Source organism: Pezoporus flaviventris, unplaced genomic scaffold (genome assembly GCF_033815535.1).
Source record: "Pezoporus flaviventris isolate CSIRO_AGI_PZ_B2104156 unplaced genomic scaffold, CSIRO_AGI_Pfla_v1 ptg000006l, whole genome shotgun sequence".
Lineage (NCBI taxonomy): Eukaryota > Metazoa > Chordata > Aves > Psittaciformes > Psittacidae > Pezoporus > Pezoporus flaviventris.
In genome coordinates this window covers 7,577,072-7,604,324 of record NW_026892554.1, presented here as the reverse complement: position 1 = coordinate 7,604,324, position 27,253 = coordinate 7,577,072, and the positions used below count along the sequence as shown (strand labels likewise).

At 42.1% G+C, this 27,253-nt stretch overlaps 1 protein-coding gene across 3 annotated transcripts in view; it reads right to left on the bottom strand.

The window, feature by feature from the left end:
* AGBL1 (AGBL carboxypeptidase 1) overlaps nt 1-27,253 on the bottom strand; it is a 285,379-nt gene that overhangs the window by 79,239 nt on the left and 178,887 nt on the right. For 2 of the 3 annotated variants that reach the window (XM_061446753.1, XM_061446755.1), the window contains one exon: nt 8,018-8,178. The exons of the other annotated variant lie outside the window; for it this stretch is intronic. In XM_061446753.1, coding sequence (XP_061302737.1) covers nt 8,018-8,178 — 161 coding nt within the window. The remainder of the gene's footprint in view (nt 1-8,017; nt 8,179-27,253) is intronic. 3 annotated transcript variants of the gene reach the window in all.

Sequence of the window (27,253 nt, the reverse complement as noted above, 5' to 3'; positions counted from 1 at the left end):
CCTTTACAGAGAAAGGATGGGGACACAATGTACTTAGGAGTATCCGTATATCAAAATCAGTTGGCTCTCCTTAGCTCCTATTGTTCAAATAATTTATACATAAGGTACAAACCTCCGACCTGCTGAAAATATGAATCCCATGGTGGTTTTACAGGGAATTCAGCTCCTTCTAGCCATATATTTCACCCATAACAAGAAAACTACTTTAGACAGTGCCAATTTGTGCACTACTGTTACCACCACTGCTGTGCAGGACTATGAGACTCTGATACTACTGACGATTGGGGAGACCTTCTGTTCTATACAGTCTCACAGACTACTGGCATTCATTTTGGTTTGCTTCTAAATTCTGGGATGATTAGACATCTGGATCCCTGTGTTGGATCCAAGATGTGAGAATTCCACGTAGTGAAATGTTTGATCCAGTTAATACATAACTTACACAAAAACACGCTTTCTTCTAAAGGGTTGGAAGTGTATTTTGCCCAACTACCATCCTATTTACCCATTCCATTGAGGCTGCTGCCCGAAGGAAGGTACTGTATCATGTATCGGTATGAAAGATCTGTCTGTCCTCTGCTTTTCAGAAGTCTCACAGTCTTTTGGGACTCTGGGAACACCATTTGGAAAAGTTCCACAAGAAAGCAGTAAATCACCAAGATTCCTGAACTAATCTTGGTGATCTATCAAACCTTATCCTTTGGTCCATTGTTCCCACCAACCCAAACACACAAGGACTCCCACCACATTTATACCTTCTTCACCCATATCCCATTAATAATATTAAACAGCTGAAAGCAAAGGACAGAGGGAGGCCATCAATAAAGTTGCACTGACAAAGTTGTCTCCTCCTGCTATTGTGCCAGAGCCCCAAGTCTAATGCACCTGGCACTTCCACTGCTGCTGTAGTATACATATAGTCTATATAAGGATATATATAGTCCCCTGAACCCGTCTCTTTAGCACTGTGACATGTTCAGTCTGAAATCACACCTCTGCCTGCATTCAAGATGACCAATAGCCTAAACAGAATGGTCCTCCCATCATCCTTTGTACCCTCTTATTAAAGCCCCATCTATTCTGTTCCAGTGTCAGAACTACCCTGGTCTATACAAAGACCAACTCAGAGGAAAGTGTTATGACCCTCATAATGCATTCTTTTGGGGGACACTTCATAAATGGGAATCACTTTAGAACCCCTGATAGCAATCAGCTTTATTTTTCTATCCCAGCATGTGAAGGGCCCCAGTGGCTTTCATATTTCAAGTCAGGTCTTAAGGGAAAAGGACTGCAGCACTGAAATACAGATGCTCCTAATCAATACAAAAATGTCTAATACCAGACAGTACTATAGCAATATGCCTCCCAGAAAGGGCAGTGCAGAGCCCATTTGTTCTCTGGATATATACAAGTTCATTATCTGCAGTCCAGTCATATTCGAAGGTGTATGGTAATTTGAATAACCTCAGACAGATATGATAGCAAGCAGTGTTTTTGTGCCTGTTTGAAGTTCCTTCTATGATCTCTTTCTCTACCATTTGCTCTTCCTTTCGGCTGCTATTAAAATCGCTACTATTATAGATTAATTACCTCTGAAATAAACATGAATAATTGTACCCAGCCTGGCATAGCTGAGGCTGGCATTTGATAACAATCAATAGAAGCTGTGCAGCTCCCAAGGTATTTCATAGTAATAAAAATCAATAGGAGAAAAATAGGAACATCTCCAGAAAGTGTTAATGAAAAGTTGCTGAATTACACTGCCTCACCTAGGAACAGCTACATGAAAGCCTTCTGAATACCAAATACATTCATTACAGGCTGCATTTCTTGGCTGAACCTTACTCCAAAGAATTCACTGGGCTTGCATTCTCACAATAACAAAGGAGAGATGCTGAAGAGTGTGGGCAAAGAAGGATGAAGGGGTAGGTAGAAGAAGGTTCAGATTCTTATTTAGAAAACATGATTATCAAGGCATATAATGACAATAAAATCTAAAGCCTGTTATAGAACCAGACTAAATCTGAGGAGTTTTTCCTCTCAGTAGCAGAGACAGCAATTCTTCAGCTCACACCCCGGAGTGGCAAGAAGGTAACACTCTTTTGCAATATCAGTGTAAAAGAGCACTGGGGAGACAGTCAGGAGTTATGGCATTTCCTGAACTGATGCTAAATGGTTACAGGAACGAGACCACTCCAAAGCCAAAACCCAGCTTCAGCTACTTTTATAACTGTCACATTCTGTTAATGTCAGGCTGCACTCTCACCAGTGCTACACAAAATACATTAAAAACTCCTTTTGCCTCATGCTCTGCATCACCAAAGTGACATGGTAGATTTGGCTTACTTGGGTAAATGCACTTCCACAGCACTTTTCTCCCTAGAATCCAAATACAAAAATACCACATCCAGAGATGCTCATAAAGCAGTAGAAATTTCAAATTCCTTTACCAGCAATAAAACCTGTGACTAAGCTAAAAGTTAGAATCAATAAATAACCTCTTCAGAAAGCTGCCACAAGGTGTTTAATGTCTACAAGATGATCAAGGTTAAAAATGCACCAGATCTTTACTCAAAGAAAAATGAAGCTTCAATCAAATAGAAATCTGAATCAAAATGGTCAAATAATTCCTGCTGATTTTTTCTCCACGGGGTTAGGTTCGCTAAATGATAAAAGAGCACTTTCATCTTCATCCATGTGTCAGAGGACTCCCCTGAGTCCAATCGTTTAGTCTGCCTTGGGGGACTGGATGTCACAACTGCTGGTACGCCCTAACTGTGAGGTGATGGAGTATTTTGCAGGGTGAAACACTATCTTGCATTCAAATTCTTCAGCTGAAATTTATTCCAGTTTATATAATCAAACAAAAAACAACACCAAGGAATGACATCCACATCCACCTAAAAGTACAGGAAGACTCAAACCTATGACTGCACACAAGTAAACCCTACATTTCTGCTACTCAAACATGTACTAAAGGTGCCCAAATGAAACAAGAATACTTTGCTCCATCTGTATAAGTTTGTGGTTTTAACTTTTCTCTTTCTTGTCTGCTTCATTTACCCAGCTTCACTTTAGTTTGTTCTGAATCACATTTTGGCCACGTAGCTTAAACAATGAGGGGAATTGCTTGCACAGCCATAATCAGGGAAGGTGCAGTGTAGTGAAAAGATGGGAAATCCAACTGCTCAATACTACCCAGGATGACAATGGTGCATCAATGCGGTATAGAAGAAGAGCAAGCACAGTTCTAAATGATCTGCAAATCCCTCTTGTTGATTCTAAGATTTGCCATCCATACACTGACCAATCTAACTCTGCTCAGTGTATGGAAGAGTTAGATTCTATACACTGAGCAGAAAAGATTACATCTTGTCAGAGGACCAGAGCAGTGATTAAGCTTTCTGCTTTTGATTAATAGCAGAGCTAGACATATTTACCACGTGGGGTGGAGAGGGATTTGGCTCTGCTCAAGAAAGGTAAGAAATGATGAAGAAACATAAGAGATGAATAATATCTAAGTCAGCAGAAAGTGCATAATGATCTCACAAAAGCCTGTCTCAACATATAAGATGTGTCTCACGAACATATGGCTACAACTGCTGCAGTGTATGCAAAACATTTCCTAGCACAACCAAAAGGGCAGAGAAAATCAAGGACTGGGCCATCAGTTCAAACCACAAGGAAGAAGGAGAGAATACCTATAGAGAGGATTGTTCTTGCTTTCTCTGTCTCTCAAACCTGCTTTAAGTGAACAGTCGCTTCCCATCCTCTTTGTGGTCATGACAAATGTGAAGTTACCTGGACAGCACTGACTTAAAACCTAATTGCTTTTACAGCAAATGAGGCATGAAACCTATTATCAAAAACATGATGTCCGAAGTACAAGCTGGCATTTCATTTTCCCAGCAGAGAGCTTCTGAATGCCAGAATTGATTGCAAGGCACAGTGGGAGGCTGGAAACCCAAAATTAGTGATTCTTCCAAGGGCACAGCAATAGCGTGCTTATGAGGCCAAGTTTGAGAGAGGGCAGAATAGAAAGCCCATAGGAGCACCTGACACATCACTTTGTGTTTTGAAGGTGGCTGCAAAGCCCAGAAAACTCACCCCATATCTGGACTTTGACCTTGGCAGAATGATCCAGAAGACCAATTCTAGTCAACACTGGTGGAGAAAGGGCTGTTTGATGCAGAAAAACACCTAAATATCACTTATGAAAAGCAAAGCCACAAGCAACTAAGCCCCTAAGTAGTTTTTTTTGCAATGTGAGGGTGATAATGCCTGAATAAGTGAGCAGGAATATGAAGTGTCCCAGGAGAACAGGGTGCTAATGAACAGACTGACTAATAACCTGGATGAATTCAACCCCTCACCATTGCATGCTATAGCTCTAATTTATAAGTACATTGCATCTTGTACTTTCCCCACCTTTTGGCATGTTCATGAGACATCTGCCATATAGACATGTTGAAGACATGAAGACACAGAGCTGTGAGATCAACTACGTGATGTCCAAGGATTTACTGGTTTTAGGAGAAATACTCTACCATCCTATTATCCTCACTGATGGAAGCTCAGCCCCCCTTTACTTAGTCTCAGATTCAGCTACTTTGTTACACTGCCTCTGCTGCAAACTTATTCCAACAGTTACTCCACTCATGTTTGCAAATTATTTTGTTTACAGCTCACACTTTAGGGGAAAGGCAGACTGTAAACTGGGGACAGGAAGGAATTCTTGCCTGTGTAACCAAACTGTCTTTAGTTAGGTCTGCAAAAAGATTTCCTCAAATCATTGGAGAGAGTACACTGAAGACAATGGACCTGATCTGGTGTGAGAAATCCTCCATTCACACAAGACACCTCCATTTGACCAGTCACTTCCCTGACAGTTATTACCTTGCTCTAATTTACTGACCACTGACTCTGACAGAGCTATATAAAGTGCACAGCAAATAGTTTATTCCAGGGAAGCAGGCAGAGTCCAGCCTGCTCCTTCATTCCATTACAGCAGTGGGGAAAGAATAAGGCTGCAAAATACCCAGAGCAGGGACAGCCTGAAGAGGAAAATTAAAAGACACATACAGTTATAAACCTTGACAGGTGAAAATGTTTGCTGTCGGAGAGAGATGCTGAGATGCCAAGTCAATGCCACACACACCAGACACAGGGGCAAAGAGAGACAAATGGAGGACATGAACTGCAGGGATTTCACAACAGAAGAGACCTCTGGCTCCACAGCTTTTGATCTGTGTACCTTTGCAATGAGACTTTTCATCTGGGAGTCAGCTATATCCAGTGCTGAATTAACTCTTTGTCCATGCCTTGATCTGTCACACGGAGTATGACAGAGGTGGGCACTCAGAAACACATATTTAGGAAACACATTAGATCCTTTCCCCAGAAAAGGTTAAATACAGTCAGAGCCATCGTTTTCCACTTAAATATCTATCTGGCATCTCATTTCCTGGGACCAGGACAGTGCAGACTTCTGGAACAAGGACAGCCTGCAAGGTGTTTAAAGCCACCATTGCTCGCTATGCAATCCATGTGAGAAAAAACTGCATAAGGTAAGAGCCCAGACTTTTCCTGTGTACACCTGAAGGATCCCCAGGTCTGACTCTGACTCTCAAAGGTACGCAAAAACTGGGGTGTTTTCAATCACATCTTCTCATCCTTTCAGAATCAGAGAGCATAGAAAGGATGCTGTGCATTTTTGTGGTAACCACTAAAGATGACAAAGGTAAACTACAAATATTTCACTCTCCTTAAACCCATGAAGATGGGTCTAGTCTAGGAAGCAGCAGAGTATAGTTTCCACTGATGGAGGTACCCCTCAGCTTCCTCCAGAAAAATGTATTGATGCAGAAATAGCTGCCCTCCTGCCCAGCCTCAGTGTGCTCTGTATATTCTGCATTTTTCCACTGGTTCCGGTAGCACTTCTATTCCTACTAAAATCAAATCATACAATTCCCTTGGCGAGACTCACAGAAACCCAGGAGCAAAGTATTAATTTTCTGACTCAGAATCAACTTTCTGCACAATCATTTCCCATTAATTATTTATTTTAAAGAAAGAATATGCTATCAAATCCTTTGGTACCTCCATCTGCCTTCCTCTGACCTTCTGCAATGAGCTCCTTCAATATGACATATCTAGGTGGGATTAAACAATTCAGCTGTTTACCTGGTCTACAAATGAATGGTAACACATTGCACCTAAGCTACTCAAATTCCACAAACCTGCAATTATACCCAGTTGAATAAAAGTGAACAAGTAACTGTCACATTGCCTTTTAGCAGTGACATTGCATCCCTGGATGTCATGGAGATACTCACTAATGTTGGGTAGACTTGAAGGGGTACAAAGCTTTGTTTTCAGCTACTATGGACACATTGGGAACCATATGAGAGTCTTACAAATAAGCAAACTTTTTAGCATCTTAGAAATTATTTGTAATTAGCCAGCTTTTTATTTGGGTGCTGATCAACACACAATATTGGGAAAATTGAATGAATTTCCATTAATATAAAACTAACTAAACAAAAAGTTACAGAAGACTATAAAGATAAGGGAAATGCTCACTGACTTACTGTGAGCAGATGGCTTTTTATCAGTGTCTGAGACTAGTCAGGGTTCAATGTTTTTCTTCCCTTAAGTTATTGTCATGCAAAGGCCCTTCTAGCCCCAGTTCAAAACTGAGAGTTTGATTTATAATCCCAAAACCATCCGCCTAGCCAGGCTCCAGTAATTCTCTCTAATGACATAGCAGTGATTTGTTGGATGGCTGTCCACAGCATGGATGGCGTTTAGCATTTGCCTTAATCACTTCATTTATACGTTCACATGTACAAGTGAGCACAGCTAATCCAAAGGAATGTCTCTGCATTTCAGCCCTCTCTTTTCATTGTTCCTCATAAACATTAAAAGCTGCAAACAAGCTTGTAAGAACAGTTTTTGGCATGAGGAACAGGTGGTGGTAATATCAGTTAAGTATTCCTGCAGGGGGAAGACTGGAAGTCTGCTATAAATTATGGGGGCATTTCTGCAAGTGGAAAACTTGCTTTTTATTGATGAAGCTGAGAGAACTCTGTGATGACAAAGCCATTGGGGAGCTTCAAATCATATCACATCACTAAGTTTTCTTTCTCCATTTGTCTTGGAAAAACATTATCACAAGCACATGTGCTCGCACATCACACTAAGTGATGGTGGCCTCGAAGGAATATATATATTTCTGCTTCACCACAGGTTCAAGCTCAAAACTCCTATATTCTGACACCTACCCAGGTCAGATTCCTCTTATAATTATAATGGTGCAACCTTGCTTAAATACATCCTTCCACTGAATATAGAAAACAAACAAATAATGTGTGGGATCATGATGACTCCTTATGCATCAAAAAGTCACAAATCTTTGCTCTCAGCACCTACAGGACTATTACATGAGGAGAAGAGGAATTTATGGGAGCATCCTTGCAGAATCCATCCTACAGTTTCTAAATCACTCTATCAAAGTCCTTTTCTAATCTGGAATATTTGTTCCCTACCTTGCAGCTCCTTAGAGCTTCCCTGTAAGAAATCCTCTCCATGGAGGATCTGAGGTGGACAGAACACCACCTGACACTCCAGTAAGCAGAAAAATGTTTCCTGCTGAGGCATTTTCCCGAGGCAGTACTATCTGCCTATGCTCTGGTAATCAGTTTTGATGGGGAAATTGAAATTCACTGGAAAATAGAAATCAGATTCTTTTTTTTTTTTCACCTGTTTAACCACATGGATGGCTGCAGGGCATGGAACCAGTATTTTAGTAGCTTCTTTGGGAGTCAATTTTATCTTCATTTCCTATTGCTCTCAATCACTCCAGTTCCCAAGATGCAAATCTCAGCCATGCTTAGTCCATTTGTGCAGATTTAAACCCAAAACATATCCCCACCAACTTGATTCCAATTAAACCCAAAACATACCCCCACCAACTTGATTCCCACAGGAGAGCCCTCTGAATACTATTATCACTGACCTTTGTGCCCTGTCTGTTATCTCCTCGTCCAGATCTAGCAGGAGTGCTGCCTGAGTCATTACCTTCTTGCTGCAGGGCAGGGATTTGAGGTGCAGAATGAGCAAACCAAGGCAAAACTTGCTTCCCATCTCCTCCAGCTCTTGAGTTCCCAGCTGCAGGCCCTGATGAGGACAGGGAGAAAGTTTCGGTGCTGAGCGTACATTTCACAAGTACCTGGAAAGGGTCAGACTTGTTTTGCAGAAGCTCCTGCTTCCATTCTGAATTAGGGGTTTGTTCACATCTGCCACATGTGGAAATTTCCCCTCCAGATTCATTTGCAAATTAACTGACAGCACTTGGTCTACAGAAGCCATTGTAAAATAGCCTCTTCTTTACAAACCAGGAAACAGAGGCAAATAGTTTAAATAGTTTAACTGCCTCCACTACATCTGCAGAAGTACTCTTGTAAGAATTAGGCCCCAGGAGGATCTGGCTGTAAATCCACTTTTATAAATCATTAAGACTCATTTTTTCTTTCTCTCTATGGACAAGTTATCTCCCTGAGCAATGGGGAAAAATGCAGGTCCCATAACTGTAAACACTGGGCAGTGGCAAAGATAAAAAGGGAAACAGGGAGGGGGGAGAAAGACGGAAGAGATCCTTAACAAGTTATGAATTGTTTTTTAAGGAAATCAATTGCAAAGTAATTGCAAAATAACACACACCTCTAAAGAATTTCTATTAAACGCTGATGGCTCTCTAGCAGAGACAAGCAAAGACAGAGAAGCACAAACAGGGTTTGGATTATCAACATCATCTTTCAAGGGAAGAGTCCTCCAAGCTGTGGATCCTCACTTGGATGGACCCTGATTATGAATAGTTTGTGTTTAGGGTTTTTTTTTACTAATTAAAAATAAAATAAAGATGTAGCAAAGAAGGAACACACCAAGGGCCTGCATAGCAGGAGGTCAATGTAATCGATAGCAGTTTCATGCAAGCAGTGATAGGGCAGGAGAAAAATGAAGCTCACATACACTAAAAAGAAACTAAGAAACTGAAAAAAAATCCCTCATTTTTAGTATTAAGTGACCACATCATATGTCTTTAGTGCTAACACATCAGAGGTTGAATCAACTGCTGCCTCTGCCAATATCAGCCCTATGTGCTTTTGCAGCATGAAACATCTCTGCAGTCAACCTTCTGATGAGAGCTCCAGCTCCATTTCCAGCACTGTTTCCCCAGGTAAGGAGTCCCAGCTCACAGTCCTGGAACTTGCACAGCGTGAGTTCCACGCCAGCACGGCCTGCACTCGACTCTACTAGGTATTTGATAGTGGGTATCTTACAGGTAATGAAGCTGTGCATGTCTGTAATCGATGACAGGAGGCTGAGCTCTGATCTCACAGTGAGATTATAATTATAAAGCTGTTGCATTTATAAAGTGCTTTGGGATCCTTGAGTCTGAGCAGCTCTCTCATCCTGAAATGTTATTTCTAAGCCAAAACCACGCAAGTGGATGGAAGAAGGAAGAGATTTCTCACATACACTTCTGCAGCTCTCTTATAAAGCATTTTCAGTGATTTTTTTCCTAGAGGACAAACTACCACTTCATCTCTAGTGGATCCGGCAAGTGCAAATATCATCTGGCATTACAAATACCCTATCTGATAGCTAATATATTTTCCTATAGTAAAGATATTGCAATCTTGTTTCCTCTCTGAGACCCTGTGAGCAAAGCATGAATCTGTAATTATGATGATGAACATGAACAGCACAAAACAATACAGAGTGCAAACATAACCTGAGTGGTCAGACAACTGGGTAAGCACAAGACCTGCCTCAAAGAGCACACAGACAGGCTGAAAATACATAAAATCACTGCTAGGGAGGGTCTAAGGTCTCTGGAGAACTGATTGCTGCTCTCAGAACAGACTCTTAAGTATTTTTATTGCAAATCTCTGGCACTATTTCTTCTCTCCGTACTATTCACCTCCACTGCAAACTTTGCCAAACAAAATCCTGGTACAATAAAATATAGCAATAATTAATAATAGTAAGAAAACAGGGAGAGGCTTATGGGAACTAAGGGTCATTAATGCAAAATGATGAGAGTGCTTAGCAGCTCTGCATACATTCCTAAATGTTTTATTATTTTACTTCAAAAGAGTTAAGGTATTTTAGTGTGGCAGTTACAATCGGCAGGCAGAAGTGGTGACATTTCTGAGCAAAAATATGTCATTTCAACAGCAAAAGAATTCTTTTCTCAGGGGCAAAGAATACAAAGAGCGTCTCGTGGCTTTCCCTGGGGTGCACCTCAGGGTCTGGCTTCCAAGATCATGACAACATCCTAAATACCTATCAATCCAGGAGATGCGAATAGTGATTGTGCAAAAACTCAGCCTGTGGCTTTATGATTCCCTGGAGCTTTATTCAAGATATGAAGAGGCCTTAAGAAACTATGAGCAGAGAAATAATAATAATAAAACCATAATATACCTCAGAAGCCTCAGTCAGTAATTGCTCATGTATTGAAGTTAGCTGCTGTACGACAAACCCATATTGCTTTGATACCAGACAGCTCGGGACTAGCAGCTGGAAACCTCAGCTAGAGAATTCCTTGTTAACATACTTTATTCACTTCAAACACAGACTTCTTTTTTAACTCTCATAATTCTCTCTCTCTCCTTCCTCCCTCTTCAGCTTTTAGCAGAGTGGAGCTGGAGGTGCATAGCATGACTACCACTAAACTGAAGCTGTTGACAGGTCTGACATAGCAAACTAATGTACTGATGGCATCTACCAGTGATGCAGGAGTTGGTGTAGTGGTTAGCAGTCTATCCCACTTGCATTGCTGAAAGGGATGCCTGGTCTTCAGGCATTTCCCTTGTAGCTGTGCAGCACAAACAGCTGTAAAAGATTTGAGAGTGTATTTACAACTCAGAGTTGTGGAAATACACCACAAGAAATGCAAGAAAGAAGAATCAAACAGTACAAGTGGTGCACCGTGGTTTGGTTAAGAAGCTGGTAGGAAGCATACCTCCATGGCAGTGAAACTGTCATGTTTTGACATGCAGTGATGGTATGTGGTCCATCTGCTACAGCTGTACAGGAGGAAGCTGCTCTGCCTGACAGCATCTCCCCTGCAGTGTTCTGCCAGCCTGGATTCTCAGCGATCCCATCTTTTTCTCCAGCACAATGCTTTTCAGCTCTGTCCTCCTTCAGACATCTCTATGTGAGCAGTGGAGCATGGTGCATATCTTCCAAGCCGGCAGAATCTAAACAAGTTCTGAAGTAGGAAACAGCATCTCTGCACCAGAAAGCTGCAGACAAGCTCATCAGTCGTAATTAGTCCACCCTCAGAAACATGTTAACAAAACTACCCTACTTTGATGATCAGTTCACATGTCCACACAGTTTCTGCTCTCTGTAACATGAAAGCACCCGTCTGGACCAGCATCAGCTTGATGCATCTTGCTCCACTGCACAATACAAATTAGTCCCGTGGGCTCTGTCACGCAGTCTTTTGCAAGCATCATGTTAAGGGATAACAGGTCAATTGTTTCCTGGCTATTACAGAGAATAATGGAGCTAAACAACTTTTCCTAATCCCTTTTCACATTTGCATACTGCAACAGGCAGCATGGGAGGACGTAACACCTAGTAATAGTCCAAGTTTTGGATATATTTATTTTCATAGGAAGAAACAAATTCCAGAGGCAGAGAACACAGCCAATCAGATGTATGAAACAGACACTTAGTCTATTAACACTTGGTCTCATTAAACTAATTTCTTGCCTTCTCTGCTAAAACTGATGCTAGCATAACTGCTGGGACAGCAGGATACTCACCTGCATCTCTTAATTGGCACTCTCACTGTAACAGGAAACTGGAAAGCAGGAAAAAGAGCTATTTCTTGACTTATCATCTGGCCACCATGTTGTCAAAACAAATTTTCCTAAACAAAATTGATCAAATCATACTGGAAACACAGTTCATTAACACTCAGCACTGATGCACCAAATAAATATCTGCAACTAAATGTTTCCAATATCTCTCGACTTGCCCTCAGAATACTTCACAGGCTAAATGACAATGCAGTGAAAAAACTTTGTTATTCATTAACTCATATGCTTTAAATACTCCTGCAGCCAAAGGCAGCAATAGGTTCATAACACAGATATTATTGAAGGAGGTGGAAAGACTCCAAAAGTTAAATTAGAAATTTCTCCACAAGGGTAACTAGAGCTACAACAAAATTATAGTTGGGAGATGCTAATAAACACGAGCAGACAGAAGATTTCAGAAGGATCAATTGTTTCCTAGGAGGGATCTTTGGCAATGCAGCACAGCCACTTCAGCAACCTCTCCCACTTTTGGTCGCTGTTCAGTCCCTGGGGCAACAGCTTTTCCCTGCAACCTTACTTCCAGTCAATACCTATACATACACACTTACAGAATATTCCCTACATCTCAGTAGCTTTACACATGCACAATGGTTATGCCCTAAGGCTGGGTATAAATAAATCGACAGTCTGGTTTCTCACTAATTCCATCAGTGAGCTCTCCCTCAGAATACTAATAGAAACTATTTGGAGACTCTAGAGGACAAGCCAGAGAACTGAATGAAACATTTGGTGCTTGTTGTCTGCAGCCTTAATTTTAGCTTGGGCCAACCCTGAAGGTTCCTAGCCTTTCAACCTGTGTCTGAAAGTATTCAGACACATGCTGGGGAGCCAGCTATTTAGACAGCTAGGACAGGAGGGAATAAGCCAGGTTTTCCCATGCTCCAGAGATCCCTCTGGATCAGGTATGGCAGGCAAAACAGATAAGGTGGAGGGGATGGGAATCTGGGCTAAAGGATTTCAAGAGGATTAAGTAAGGAGAAAAGGCTGAAGGTTCATGGAAAAAAAACAGGCTAGCAGGAATTTTTAGAAAGAAAGATGAGAGGGATGGGAGTTAAGAGACAGAAGATAAAAGGAAGGGAAAGATAAAAGGATAAGGAAGAAGGAGGGGGTGTTGAGGTCAATGGATGCTGATATAGAGGAATGATAAGAAGAAGGAAGCTAATGGAAACCTCTACCCACTTCTCACCCTTGGAGAGGTGAGCCCTGCTCTGAATGTCTGTTCCCATTTCAGCTGGTGCTTTGGCCACATGGTGAGGATGCAAGGCCTAGCTTGCTTTGACTCCCCTTACAAAACTTCTGCTGAACTCAGCTGGTATTTTGGCTGAGCAAAGCTCTTGTGTATAGAATCAAAGACGTAGTTATTGTTTTAATCACTCAAATGGACTCTTTCCCTGGTTAAAGATATACATCTTTATACAGGCAACTCCGTTCACAAGATGAGTGAGAAGATAATGTACCTTCTCCCTCTGATCTGCTGGAGAAAGGGTCCTGGACAACCTGCTCATAGGAGAACTGGCGATTTAGCAAACAAAAACTTGTGGCCAGCAAAACAATTATTTAGATGATGAATTATTCTCCAGGTCTATTGTGGGGAAGGGTTTCCTCCTTCCCACTGTGCTGACTAGCTATTAGCCTGACATCCCGATCTCCACGTTTCCCTCACAGTATTCCCACAGATGTCTCCCTGTCCTTTCCCAATGCAGGCATCTGCATTGTTTCACAGTGACAAGAGTGTGCCAGGTTCTGATCTAAGGACTGCAAACAGTTCTGGGGAGGAGAAGTTTGCCTGCACCACCTGAGGAAGAAGAGTCTTTTGGATGTGACAGTCCAGAGGGCAAGCTTTTGATAGCAGAGCTAACAAAAACCATGGGCAATGCTTTTTTGTTATTATTATTTATTTAAGATGAACAAAGAAACAAAAAAACCCAAAACCCAACATACGAATTCCTAAAGGAAAGCAAATGCTGCTCCAGGATACTTAAGCCTCCTACTTGGCAGATAGGGAACAGAACTAGGGAACTGTTCAAAGTCATGCAGTGATTCTGGGGCAGTATGAGGGAATAGTGACAATTACATTGGTGACAACCCAGTGCTTTATTCAAGAAAGCACCTTTCTTTCCCATGCTCCAAGTATTTATAACAGGTAAACTGGTATCACCCCATCTGATGCCTTGAAAATTCATCAGGAGTCTACCTGTTACTTTCTCTCACAGACAGACTTTTTCCTGCTACCTGAACACTGTGGAATCTGGAGCAAGTCATAGACAGGTTATAGCCTGGAGGTATCTGGAGATTAAGTGTGAGGTGGGCCTCTAAGTATGTCTCATAATCTGTGTCGAATTAGCTGTTAAAAGCAGTCTGGGAAAGCAAGAAGCTGAAATTTTGCAAGTCCTAAATTGGCAGCCTAATCCCTGGATCGTTTTTCCTCTGTCTACTTCCACTTAAAATTTTGCCTGCATAAATAACTTCAGTGAACACAAAAGTGAACAGAAAACTCTTGGTCCATCCAAGCCTTATTTGCAGCTATGAATTTACCCAGTTTAGATTCTAGTCTGCTCTCATGAGACCTCACTTGGAGTATTGTGTACAGTTCTGGTGTCTTCAACATAAAAAGGACATGGAACTGTTGGAAGAAATCCGGAAGAGGACCACGAGGATGATCAGGGGACTGGAGCACCTCCCATATGAAGACAGGCTGAGAAAGTTGGGGCTGTTCAGCCTGGAGAAGAGAAGGCTGCGTGGAGACCTCATAGCAGCCTTCCAGTATCTGAAGAGGCCTATAGGGATGCTGGGGAGGGACTCTTCATTAGGGACTGTAGTGATAGGACAAGGGGTAACGGGTTCAAACTTAAACAGGGGAAGTTTAGATTGGATATAAGGAGGAAATTCTTTCCTGTTAGGGTGGTGAGGCACTGGAATGGGTTGCCCAGGGAGGTTGTGAAAGCTCCATCCCTGGCGATGTTCAAGGCCAGGTTGGACAGAGCCTTGGGTGACACGGTTTAGTGTGAGGTGTCCCTGCCCATGACCAGGGGGGTTGGAACTGGATGATTTTAAGGTCCTTTCCAACCCTAACTCTTCTATAATTCTATGATTCTGTATTTTATCATGGGTGTAAAATCATTTCTAATCCTGACTGATGATCACTATATGCCTTGGAACAAAAGGATTTGTGCTACTTACAACTTTATTCTGGCTAATGTAAATGCCAATGCTGTTCACAAAACGTCTAACCTGCTTTAAACCTTTTTAATAAGGTATTTGTCTTCATAATACCACCCACTAAGGGGATCTCCAGGTTAATTATGTGTCACATAAAGAATCAATTGTTGCATCTTAATTTCACGAAATGGCCACATAGTCTTGTATTACATTACACAACATCTTGTTATTTTTGTGTGTGGCTTTAAAGTATTTAAATTAACAATACTGGGAACTTCCAGAGTAGTTTGTATGTTAAAATTCACTGTGCTATAGACTGCAATGAAGGAAACCTTACAGCCTGTCCCTCTCACCCCAATAAAATACATGCTATTCTTCCTATTAGAGAGGCGATGAAAGTATGTATTGACCAAAATAACACAGCAAGGCTAGTGTGCTTTTATTCCCCATTCAAAATGAGAGCCCAGGGATCACTTTTGCACCAACACAGGGACTGAACTACCAGAGTAGATTTTAGTGAGAAGCTAACATCGCATGACCCAGATATTGCCCTTGTTGCCCCAGCCTGAGAACACTGTCCCACATCACCTCCATCATTCTGCTCCCACATCAGCACATCATGAGGACAAGCAGGCCAGTAAAACTGACAGCAATGTTATGTGGAAGAGAATCCAACAGGGTGGTGAGCCCTGCTTCCTGCTATGCTGCTGCCAAACATCTACTCCCTGCAAAGCCTCTCCCAGTACAGCGCTCAGTTTTACTTCTGCACCCTGCTGCACTCTGCACTGCCATGCTTTATTCCTTCCCTTTGTAACTCAGGAGCTCTAGCATCCCTAATGCCTTCCCTGTATTGAAGCTGCCTTTCAGGCCACTAAACACTTTCATCTGCTCCATCAAGCCCCTCTTTGTCTCTTACAAAAGAAATGATCCATAACAAACACAGTACACCACAGGAGGTATTAACATTCACATCTACAGGGGTATTATAGCATCTTCCAAGTCTACCTTGTTCTTCACACATGCAAGCAGCTTATTCACTTCTTTCTTTATTGCTGCTGCTGCACAAGGCACAGACATCTTTATCAAGTTGTCTTTATAATAGCTACTTATGCTTTCCTCAATGGTTAGAGCTAATTCAGAGCCCTACCATGTGTCTGAATGCTTTAAACTATTCCTTCAAACATGCTTTACCCTGCCACAGCCCATGTTTCATCTTCCATTCTAGTACCCAAAATCTTTCAGCCCTCCTTCTCACTGTATAATTTGTTTCAGCTGCAAACAGTAAATATTATTATCTTACTGTTCTCCATGCCTTCCAGTCATTAAAACTATAAATATTGACCAGCACTAATCCACCAAGTGGTAGCTCAAGTCACTTTACCATCAATTTCTTTCCATCCCAGGGATGCCTTATGTATTCTACCTACTTTCTCCAGCCTTTTAACTAGGATTAGGACTATACAAACAGCCCTTTTGTGCCTCACTCCAGAACTCTCAACATCTCTTGATGCCTTTTTTTCGCAGAAGGCTATCTTTTTGTCAGTTCTGATTCATCTGGGATGCCCAGCAACCCAACCTGCATGAAAATTACTCGGTTCACCCTTGAAAGCCATGGGTAAAACTTTACATGCCATTTCATCTTACTCCTCTAACCCATGTACCTCTTTCAAAAATAATCCACCTTATTATCAATCAATTATTAATACTCTCTGTCACTGGGTTTCCTTATCCCTGCGTTACCCCAGTGCCTGTGGCTCTGGTTTTGGTGGTTCACTCATGCCATGGAGTTTTTAAACAGAAGGAATCATAAGTAGCACCTCGTTAAACATGTTTAGAGAGTTATCTATTGAGTCTGCTGGCCATTTATAATGATTCCTTTTCAGTAGTTCAAAGCTTTTGCTTGTGAAGTTCTTTACAACTCTGACAGGAAGAAAACCTGGGCTTCATCTGATTCGGTGAGTTGTAAGCTTAGTTAAATATAAAATAACACAGCAGACAACTTGCAAGCATTGTCTTTGTGTGTAAACCATCCAGCGTGGTCCCACAGCATCCTGCTCTGTTCCCATCCTGGCTGCCTACCAGCTCTGCCAACATACTCTCATATTCGGAGCTCCAAGGCAGCACAAATAGCTCCAGAATTCATCCAAATTTCAGCCTATACAATCTCTGCTATTCCAGTCCTGAGGGTCCCATATTTTTTCCCAGAACCTTTTGATCTGCCTTGAAGCATACTACTTTCTTCCAGATTTAAGTCTGCTCTCCAAACTTATTCCCTTTGCCAATTGCCTCAGAGCAGAGCTTCCACCTGGACGTGGTTTTCTTGCCCGGACCACATCACATGCCAGCTTCCATTGTGGAATAACTACATGCACATACTCAGAAGGGATTATCCTGAGACCCTCTGTGTTGGTCTCCTTAAAAACTTACTTCAAATAGGTCCTCACACCGACATCCACAGGTGAGTGGCAAGGCCACAGAACCATCTATAGCTCTGCACCTTCCTTTCCCACTTCAATTTGCATTACCCTAAATGTATGTCCATCCCCTTATGCTGATACAAATCAAGAGCTATCTGCAACCTTTTTCCTAAATTATAAATGGCTCCCCCCAGGCTAGTTTCTTTCTTTCGTATCACAAATTCTCTTTGGTCATCTTCAGCAAACACCATCAAAGCTGGCTTCTCCACCTGCCACTCCATGCAACCTCAGGATCAGTGACAGCAAGCAACTATGATTCCACAATTTCTTGTATTAGCACTTGTAAAACAACAAAGAAGTCATTGATTTTCCAAGCCAAAAGCACATAGGAAAGCACAGAAAGCACCTATGCCCATTCATATCAGGGAGGACAGAGACATTTCATAGGAGAGGGCTTCCACCAGCCTGATAACTGCTCCCTTTGAAGCTGAAGGATGGGAGTACAAGCAGGAGCTTGTTGGCTGTTTTCTTACAAGTGTCGGTATAATCATTCTGCCACAGGACCCTTCTTGCAGCTTGTGTCATCTGACAGAAAAACGGACAACAACACTGAAAATGTGATTGTTTCTTTTTTCTCCTTCTTTTCAATACCCTGTACTAGCCACGTAGAGAACGGCTGATAACACCGAGGGTAATCCAGGCAACGGTGCTCCAGGACCCTCTTTGTTGTCTGCTCTGATTTAAAACAGGTTCAGGTAACGAATGTAAGGAGTTAAAGGGTACATGAGAAAGCTGGGTCAAAAAGAGACAGCCCAAGAGCAAGTCACTGATCATGTTCTTACAAGGCTGGGTTAGGAAGAACATCCTACAATGAGTCCTGGGGATGCTGTCTCCACAATCAGAAATCAAACATCAGGAAAGTTCTCTCAGGTGAAGCAGCTTCCACCAACTGCTAAGCAGGGCTTACAGGTCCACAGAGTCAACAGGCTCATTTTATCACCAGCCTACGCCGCTGGTACAAAGTAAACTGACAGCCACTAAGAAGGCTGATGGATATTTGTACCTTAAATTTGGCTGGAAAAAAACATTAAAAGGGCAACAAAACCAGATCAAAACAGAAGCTTCTACTTCATTACAGGAGAGGTGAACCTGTGGTGCTTGTCCATGAGGAATTGACCAGCAACATGCAAATGATTTTAGATATTTGGGTTTATTTACCAAGGAGGAGAATCAGAGCTGGCAGTTGGATACAGACTTTTGCCAACCACCTATAAGCCTTTCCGCTATGTAATCCCACCAGCACAGGCTCAGTTTAACATCTCCACTTACTGTGCTTTTGGAGAGAAAGAGAAAAAGAAATCAGCTCTTTGAAGTCTGTAACTAACAGACTGAAGAAAGGAAGACAAGATCAGAGAGACAGAGCTGGGGTGAGGGAGAGGCAGCTCTTTCTAGCAAGTGGGATAACTGACGTGACTCACACAAAAGCAGCTTACACTTCCTCTTGTTCTGCTGTGGATATTTCCATGTTGGCTTTTTCAGAGCTGGAGACCAACAGGAAGCAAATGCATAGCAGCTGATAAATGCTTCACCTCCTACAGCATTAGGTGAGAAGCATAAAGGCCTTGTAAAACTAAACTACAAGTCTACAAGTCTTTGAAAACCTACTGACTGCTCACAGCAAAGCAGCAAACCTTTATCAGCAGAGAAGATGCTGACTCCAGATTAGAGGCTTTCAGGTTTTCTCATCTTGCAGCTGTATCACCTGGGAAAATTTGCATAAGAACAAGGTGCCTTTTTCTTCAACTTTCTCTCACGATTTCTACCGAAAATGATAATCCTCTGTTTGTGACACTGCAATCATTTCTACTACAATCAAGTGTTTTGTCCAAAAGGAGGATTACTGCTTCAGTTTGGGAAAGTATGCAAAATTTCAGAGGAACAAAGCAGCCAGTTTCCAAGCAAATGACCTTGATAATTTAGAACAAAAGAAAACAAAGATATGAAAACAACACTATGTATGATCGGATCTACCACTTCCCAAGAGGCATCTGGTGTCCTTTAAGTTCATAAAACCTGATACTTCCTATAGGTGTTTGTGCAGTGGAAATGGAAAAAGTGGCAAAAGGCTTTTCTTTTGTTGTGCCACTCTCATTTCTTCTTTGACAAGCTAGCAATGTTTTAAAACTAAATATCAGACACATGCACATAGGAAACCCACTGCAGGGCACAACTTCATCCCCTTAGCAGTGCCCCGTGAGGAGGAGCATCACTGCTCATGGTGCTGAGTGTCAAACAAGTGGCTTAACACTGTGCCTCTGGCAGCTGCTCTGAAATCCAAAGAACAAACAGTTAAAAAAGCCTTTGTTTTCCTGCCTCTTTTTTTTTTGTAAGAACATAATTTAGCATGACTCTCCACAGAACAATTTGCATGGGATTACCCACAGTGCACTGCATTATGATAATACACTTCAACCTCTGATGCATGTTCGACTGACAGTTAAAAATCTGTCAAACGAGGAAGAAACGATACGGGAACATGATGATGTAAGACAGGACTGTAAACATTCTGCACTTGTGCAATCTGCCAGAATTCCATCTAAAATTGGCCTGAGAGAGAGAACAAGAGTACTGTGCACTCGGAACAGCTTTAGGGAATGTTCCCAACTCAAGCAGAAAACAATACCTGACTAAGACACGGATGTAATCACCGAGGAATGGAAAGCACAACAAACCAGAACTAAGAGCTGAGGAGGAGGCAAGGAGAGATTTTCTTCATTTCTTTGATTTCCCACCGGGCAGCAACCTGGAGGGAATATTCCCTCTTGCTCATCCAAGGATGGTTCGATTCACTGCGCTTCACAACGCACATTCGCTCACGCCGCCTCCTGCTCCTCTCCAAGCTCTGTTGCATCTTCTGATGCTGATAGAAATCCTTAATAGATCCTAGACAGTCTCTGTGTTCCAAAGTGGCTGTCCTGAAACACTGAGCCCCAGGGCTGTACCAGTCACTGAATCCAAACTGCTGGTACTTCATTCCTGCAGTCACGGATGGGTACTCAGCCCTTCAGCAGACTTCACCAAGGGAACATAGGCAACTCAGCGCTTTCTAGCATTGGTCTCCCATAGGAAAGAGCCACAGGAAAACCGTATCAAATGTTAAGTCTCCCCTTCAAGTCAATTCCACACACTGTTTTCCTAGTAATTCAAGTAATAGACATCTCTCCTCAAATCCCTAATCAAGGGATAAGCTTATTTTGGTATCCAGAGAAGAGTCATTTAACTGGCCAGGGAACTTTTCTGCAAGCCCTCAGACAAAGAAGGGCAACAGATACCAAGGAGGGACGAAAGCATAAGGCTGGTTGAGGGGAGGGGATACAATGAGAAGCAGTATTATCCACCAGGTCTTTTCATTAGTTCTCTCATAGCAAAGTCACAGAAAAATGAACAAAACAAGGGATGAGGCCAAATTATATTTGCTGAAGAGCAGCTATAGAGATTAGTGTATTAATTAATCAAGACAGCAATGTCAGCAAGGGCCTGACCTTTATTCCTGCCCTAGTAACAGCTTTGTCCCTGGTGACTTTTGGTTTGCATGCTACAGCCATTTAAATACATCCATCAATTAATTGCAGGATACCCTCTGGGAGACAGGAGAGCAGTACTGCAAGCTGCAAACAGGGATGCTGAATCAGAGGAGGAGCAACACAGCCAAAGTCACCTCGTCAAGGGCACTGGCAGAGCCAGGGAGACAGCCCACAATCCTCTTTACCTCTTGCACTTCACCTCTTACTGCTAGAAACAAAATTGTTTGAAGATACTAATCTGGAACTCTGCCATGCCTTCTTTTTTCTTCTTTAAAGAAAAGAAATCAGTAACTTACAAGAAATAAAGATTAAGTTTCAGAAAAATCTTACCCCAAAACCAAATAAAAGTCTGTTTTAAAAGTCCTTTTCTCAGGACTTAGCTGAGAAGCCTGGATTCCTTTACCTGATGTCTGGCATACAGCAGGTTCACTCACTGCTTCTCGAGTACCAGCCTGAGGACAGACAGGTCCAGCAAGCCTCTGAGCATCACTGTCACCCTAACAAAGAATTTCCAATCTCTGTAGGTGCAATTGGATGGCAGAACAGAAGGTGAATGAAGAGCTGCTGCTGTCCCTTCACAGCAGGGACAGAGAGAGAGGTGGAATCTGGACAGGCTCAGGAAGACAACTACAGACTTTCAGGCAACAGGAGCACTAAAAAGCCACAAGTTCAGGAGAGAATGGTGATGCTCAAGGATGGCAGTAGATGGACACAACATTGGAAGATACCTACCTCGATGAGAATAGTCCCAGATGAGCAACAGTGCAAAAGTTGCAGTTTGGACAAGAGAAATTGGTTCCTCAATCACTAGCTGAGCTGAATCTCCCAGTGCCTTCCACTTCTGCTCTACAGTCCTTCATTCACTCCTGATGTTGGGGAAATCTCAGACAAGAAAGAGGTTGATGGAGGCTGATTGGCATCTACTCGGCTTTCTCCCACTCTACTCAATATAGAGGTTACAACATCCTAAACTACAACTAGATTAAGACCAGTCACACTGCATTACATTACACTCACTTGTCTGACACTTTTCTGTCCATAAGTAGCTAACACATATCATCTCTCAACCATCAGACTTGAATCTGGACAAAAAGCTTTCCAGTCCAAATAAACCTTTTAAATGTAGGTGATAAATTAATTTTTGTTGAAGCCAACAGGGTTACCTCATGTTAAATCCAGCTATAAAAATAGATTCCTTTTCCTCCTCCCCAGCTATTGTTGGCAAACATTAGTTCTAGAGAGAGAAGCTATTTCTGGACTTTTATTGGCAAGCCTTATGTTCAGAGGCTAAAGGAGGAACTGGCCGACGGTGGAAAACACATTAGAAGTGACTTTAGAGAAATACCAGCTTCTGCCAAGCTCTTATGCACATTTTTCTCTAGGGGAGGGAAGACCCCCCAAAAAACCCAAAGTCTTTATTAACTGCTACCACTAGAGGACAATTCTGTGAGAATCAGTGAGAGAAAAAGGAACATAAGGAACGTTCTATGTCTCAGCCTGTCAATCAACTGCATGGTCACTGCCACTGATGCCCTCTTATCCTAATTTCATTTGATCTCTTCTGTCAGAGAAAAACCCCCCATTTCTTAGCACAAAATGACTGTTAAACATGATTGAGGTGGAGTTTCTAGCCAATTTTTGTACACTGTATTATCATATTGAGCTGATGTGCACTCAGACGTGCTCATACATCTGTGCATACACACACATACGATCACAGGACGCGTTTCTAAGACACAGGTACCATAACAAACAGCACCCATTTGTAAGCAAATAGTTAAAAATAATACGTTCATCAGGAAAACCAGTGCACATTTGCCCACTTGAAAGGTCTGAGAGAACATGTTTTGGGCTAGTTGCCGCATTCAATTGTAGCCTTCCACCAACATGCTTCCAAGTCTTCACTCACAAATACTCACTGCATATAAACACCCCACCAATACAGCTGGCTCACATAATACGTGATTCAGGAAAGTAGAGGCAGGTACATAAATGGAAACACACAGAGATCCGTATCCATTTCTCTTGTAAATTGTGCACATGGTCTTCATTTATTAATATGATGCTAACAATTTCTAGTAATTAGTGTTATAATAGGAAAACACAAGAATACAGGTCTTGGTCCTTTATAAGTGAATTAATTACACCCAGGAATGCCTGTCACCCCCAACACATACAAAGGGATAGCACAGAAGTGTTTTTTATTTCCCAAGCATTTACTTCAGTGCAAGCAGGATTTATTCAGCAATGAGGTAAGAAACAATGCAGTAAAAATGACTAAATGGAAACATAAAAATCAAGGCCTTTTACACAGAGCCAAGCTGAGCATTACTATTACCCAGCCTCTTCCAGACTCCTAATGAGAATCAGAAATGATTAGCAAATGATTTGGGAAAAATACATGCTGTTTTTTTTCCCTTTTTTTGTCTGTATGTGAACTTAGTACACTTGTCAGCAAGCAATGGATTATGAAGGCTATGGTCATGCATAAGCATAAACCTGTATTATGCCTTCTATAACTCAGTGCCACTAACCCTGCCTTTGTCATGCTCCTCCACCCTGCAATCCTTGCCATTCCAGTTTCAGATTGGAAAATGCAACAGACCCCATCTTCAGCAAGCTCAGATTCACCACTTGGGAATATTTCCCCCTGAAGCTCCTCCTTTGGAGCTACTCCAAAGCTCCTCAGTCTAGTGTCAGTCTCATACCAAAGAATGGAAATACAAATATTCAGCTACTGGAAACATTCAAATCTACGTGTGATTGAACATCTGCTCCCTTTTTGTTCTGTCCAACTCTGCAGCATCTCTTCTGCATCTAAACCCCACAAAGGATTGTGTGCAATCCGTAAAGACAAAGTCTTAATTCAGCACCTACAGGCTTTCTTACCAAGTCTCTCACAGGGGCAAAGCATTCATTCATAGGCAAACAGTAAGCTCACAGAGGCAGGTTTCAGGAGTTCATGTGCCATGAAGGAAAAAGACATTAAGGTTTTGCTCTTTCTGTAATTTTTTACCCTTTCCTTTTAATTTCAAGCACATTTACATAAATGAGATGTATTTTGGGGTTATGCCAAGCCTCTGTAATATCGACACAGAAATATTATGGGTAAAACACTCCTGGTTGTCTTGGGAGCATTCTGGCTGTCTCAAAGAGAAGGCCTTGAATTACTGATTCTGCTTTTTGGAAGCTCTTTAAGGTTTAGCTTCTGGATGAAGAGTTATGAGATCTCACATTTAATTCAGTCTATCACAGCTGTACACTTAAATGAAATCAGTAGAACTGACTGGAAAGAGTAGGATACTTAATGAAGCACCTTGGGGGTTGAAATACTCAACGTATTATTGAATGTTCATGAAATAAGCCTCTTCAAAGCTACCCTCCCTTATTTTAACCAGTCAGGATCTCCAGCGATGCCAACCTGACCTTAAATGCCATCTGGACTGTACTTTTATATTCTGAGCAGGCCTAGAAAAGACACATGCTTCTCATTCTTGGAATGTATGAGCAGAATTTGATCTCTCTTCAGGCTGTCCCTCTTGAGAACATTTTCCCACAAATTCAGAACCTTATCCAAGCTTTTTCCCCCCCAGTGTCTCAAAAGATAATCCTGAAGAGACATAAAAAATACCAATAAGATTTCTCCTCCTTTCTAGCAATGAACTCAGGGAAGATATCACTGTTGCTACATTCATCAACAGCAGATTCTAAAACATTAGCTGAATACCCTGATATCAAGTGTCTGCCCTTGTAATTAGTATCAAAGGCATGAATAACAAGTCATCATTTACACATCTATGGGGTACTGAGTACCTCTGTATAAACAGGTTGGGGGAACTTAAATGGGATCTGACTACACATTTCCAGTTTTGGAGATGTCAACCTCCTCTGTCACAAAATCCATCCATGGCATTTGAATTCCCAAAATATTTATGCTGAGAAAGTAATTTCTAAAGGGCTGCAGAAGATGCAGCAGGAAGAGTTAAGGAAGATATGGTGCGTCCCCTTGAGCTTTTGATAAACAACAGATGAACAGTAAGGAGAAAACATTACAAGGGATAAGGCATTTCCCCTTTCTCTACAACACAGCAGGTAGCATCAGCTTAAAGCAGTACTGACAGGCATTGCCTGTGCTGTTTTGCTTTCCACCACCCTGGCACCCCTCATGTCAATAAGGTGTCATTGAACCGGATTACACAGTGTGAGGAGGCTGCTCTGCCCTTCTGGTGCAATCTCAGCTGGAAGAAGGGGTGGGACAGAAGCTCAGAAAGCATTCATCACCTCTGCTGTCCTGGGGGCTACCATACGCAAGCAGCACATATGTGCAAATGCATGTTGTGAGTGTGCTGTCCTTCAGCAGGCTTTGTTGAGACCCTATACAATGCACTCCACACCTTCACTCTAATTAGTTGCAAATGAAAAGTAACTGAAAGACAGATTTCCCCCCAGCTTTGCATTTACCAAAAGGTCACCTAGGAAGCATGATTTTTTGTTCCCTGTGAACAGAGGTATCAGAATGTAATGAAATCTCAGCTCCATCACTGCTGTGTGCATTTCCTTTTCAGTCTTGATTTCAGCTCCCTTTCCCCTTCACAGGCTACTAGACTCCCACATGTTCTATGCAAGAAAGATATATCAGGAAGGCTGAGGGTTATGCACCTCTGCCTTGTCGCCACCCTACCACCACCAGCAAGTGTCACGCAGCAGCAGAATGCCACACAGTCCATCACCACTTTAGCTGCACTTAGACCGGTAGAGACCCACAAGCAGCCCCCATGTGCTATTACACATATACACAACATACACTCATATATTTTAAGCAATGCCAATTATGTAAGTTTCATGTTTTGCCTATAAGCAGAGATGAATGCACACTCACACACATAACACTATTGTGCACATCTTCTTACAACATGCATGTGCATCCCCAGTGCACATACAAGCTACAGCACCACACATTCACTTGAAAAACACCATGTACATCCTATCACTCACCAGTGCTAACACACCATTACAAACTTGCATGTAGTTATGGTACCCAAACACGCACCTTTCCTGACCCACACCTCTTGGAATGCAAGAAGTCTGGGAATCAATAACCACTTACAACCCTTCAATCCAACACTGTCAAGTTTGTTCTCCCCTGTTCACAGTGACAGACAAACAGACTAAAGATATGGGACATCAGTATGCAGAGGAGGAGAGGTGGGCACTGTGTCAGCATAAGAAACAGGCAGATGCTGCTGAATTCAGGAGAGGCTGTTCTTGCCTCCTGTAACCAACTGAGCAGCGCTGACACTGTCCCAAAAACCTTCTGCTTTATCCCCCAGGACATCAGTGCAACCAGACAGGATAGAACAATGCAATAACCATGGGCCAATTTCCTGAAATAATGCAATTGTACATAGGAGGATCCAGAAAGAACCCAATTCTTACCTGTTTTCGCAGCCTAAGAAATGATCTTGTCCACATAAAGATGTGCTATGTGATCAGTATTGCACCGAAACAACTTGAAAACATAACCTGCAGAGACAACCTGAAACTAAATACACTCCAGGCACAGCAGGCTGCCTTTAGAATTGTCAGGGTGCTTTGCTGACCTTTTAAAGTGAATAAGCTTGCAAATGCTCTGCAGCTGAGAGCGGTCAATACCTGTGCCAATAAATTTTAACCAAAAAGCTGTTGGTATTCCCTAAGTCTGCCATAAGCTCTAATCGTGTACCTCTGTCACAGCCTTACCTGTGCAACCAGCATCCAAACATCCCAGAGTTACTCCATCACAGCCCACAACATGGCCTTATTCTAACGATCCTGGGGTTCTCACTGTATCTATATTCAGAGATCTCAGTTCTGCATTACGAACAAATCCTATTATCCTAAACCTGAATCTCTCCTGGGCAGAGACAACCATTAATATAAATATAATTATGGTTGTTTAATAAAATGTACAATGTCTGCCAATCTATCTCGTTAAATTAACCACAGGAGCAAATCTTGCATTAGTCCTGACAAGGCCCATTTTCAAAGCTGACATTTAATACCAAGCCCCAGCAAAAATCAGACTTCAGGCTACACAAATGAAAGGATTCGGTATGAATCTGTGAGGACTTGAATGTGTAAAACCATAGAAGCGGTTTTGGTGGCTCTCATCAGGTCTATGTGACACATTTACCTAGAGCTGATCAATCAGGTA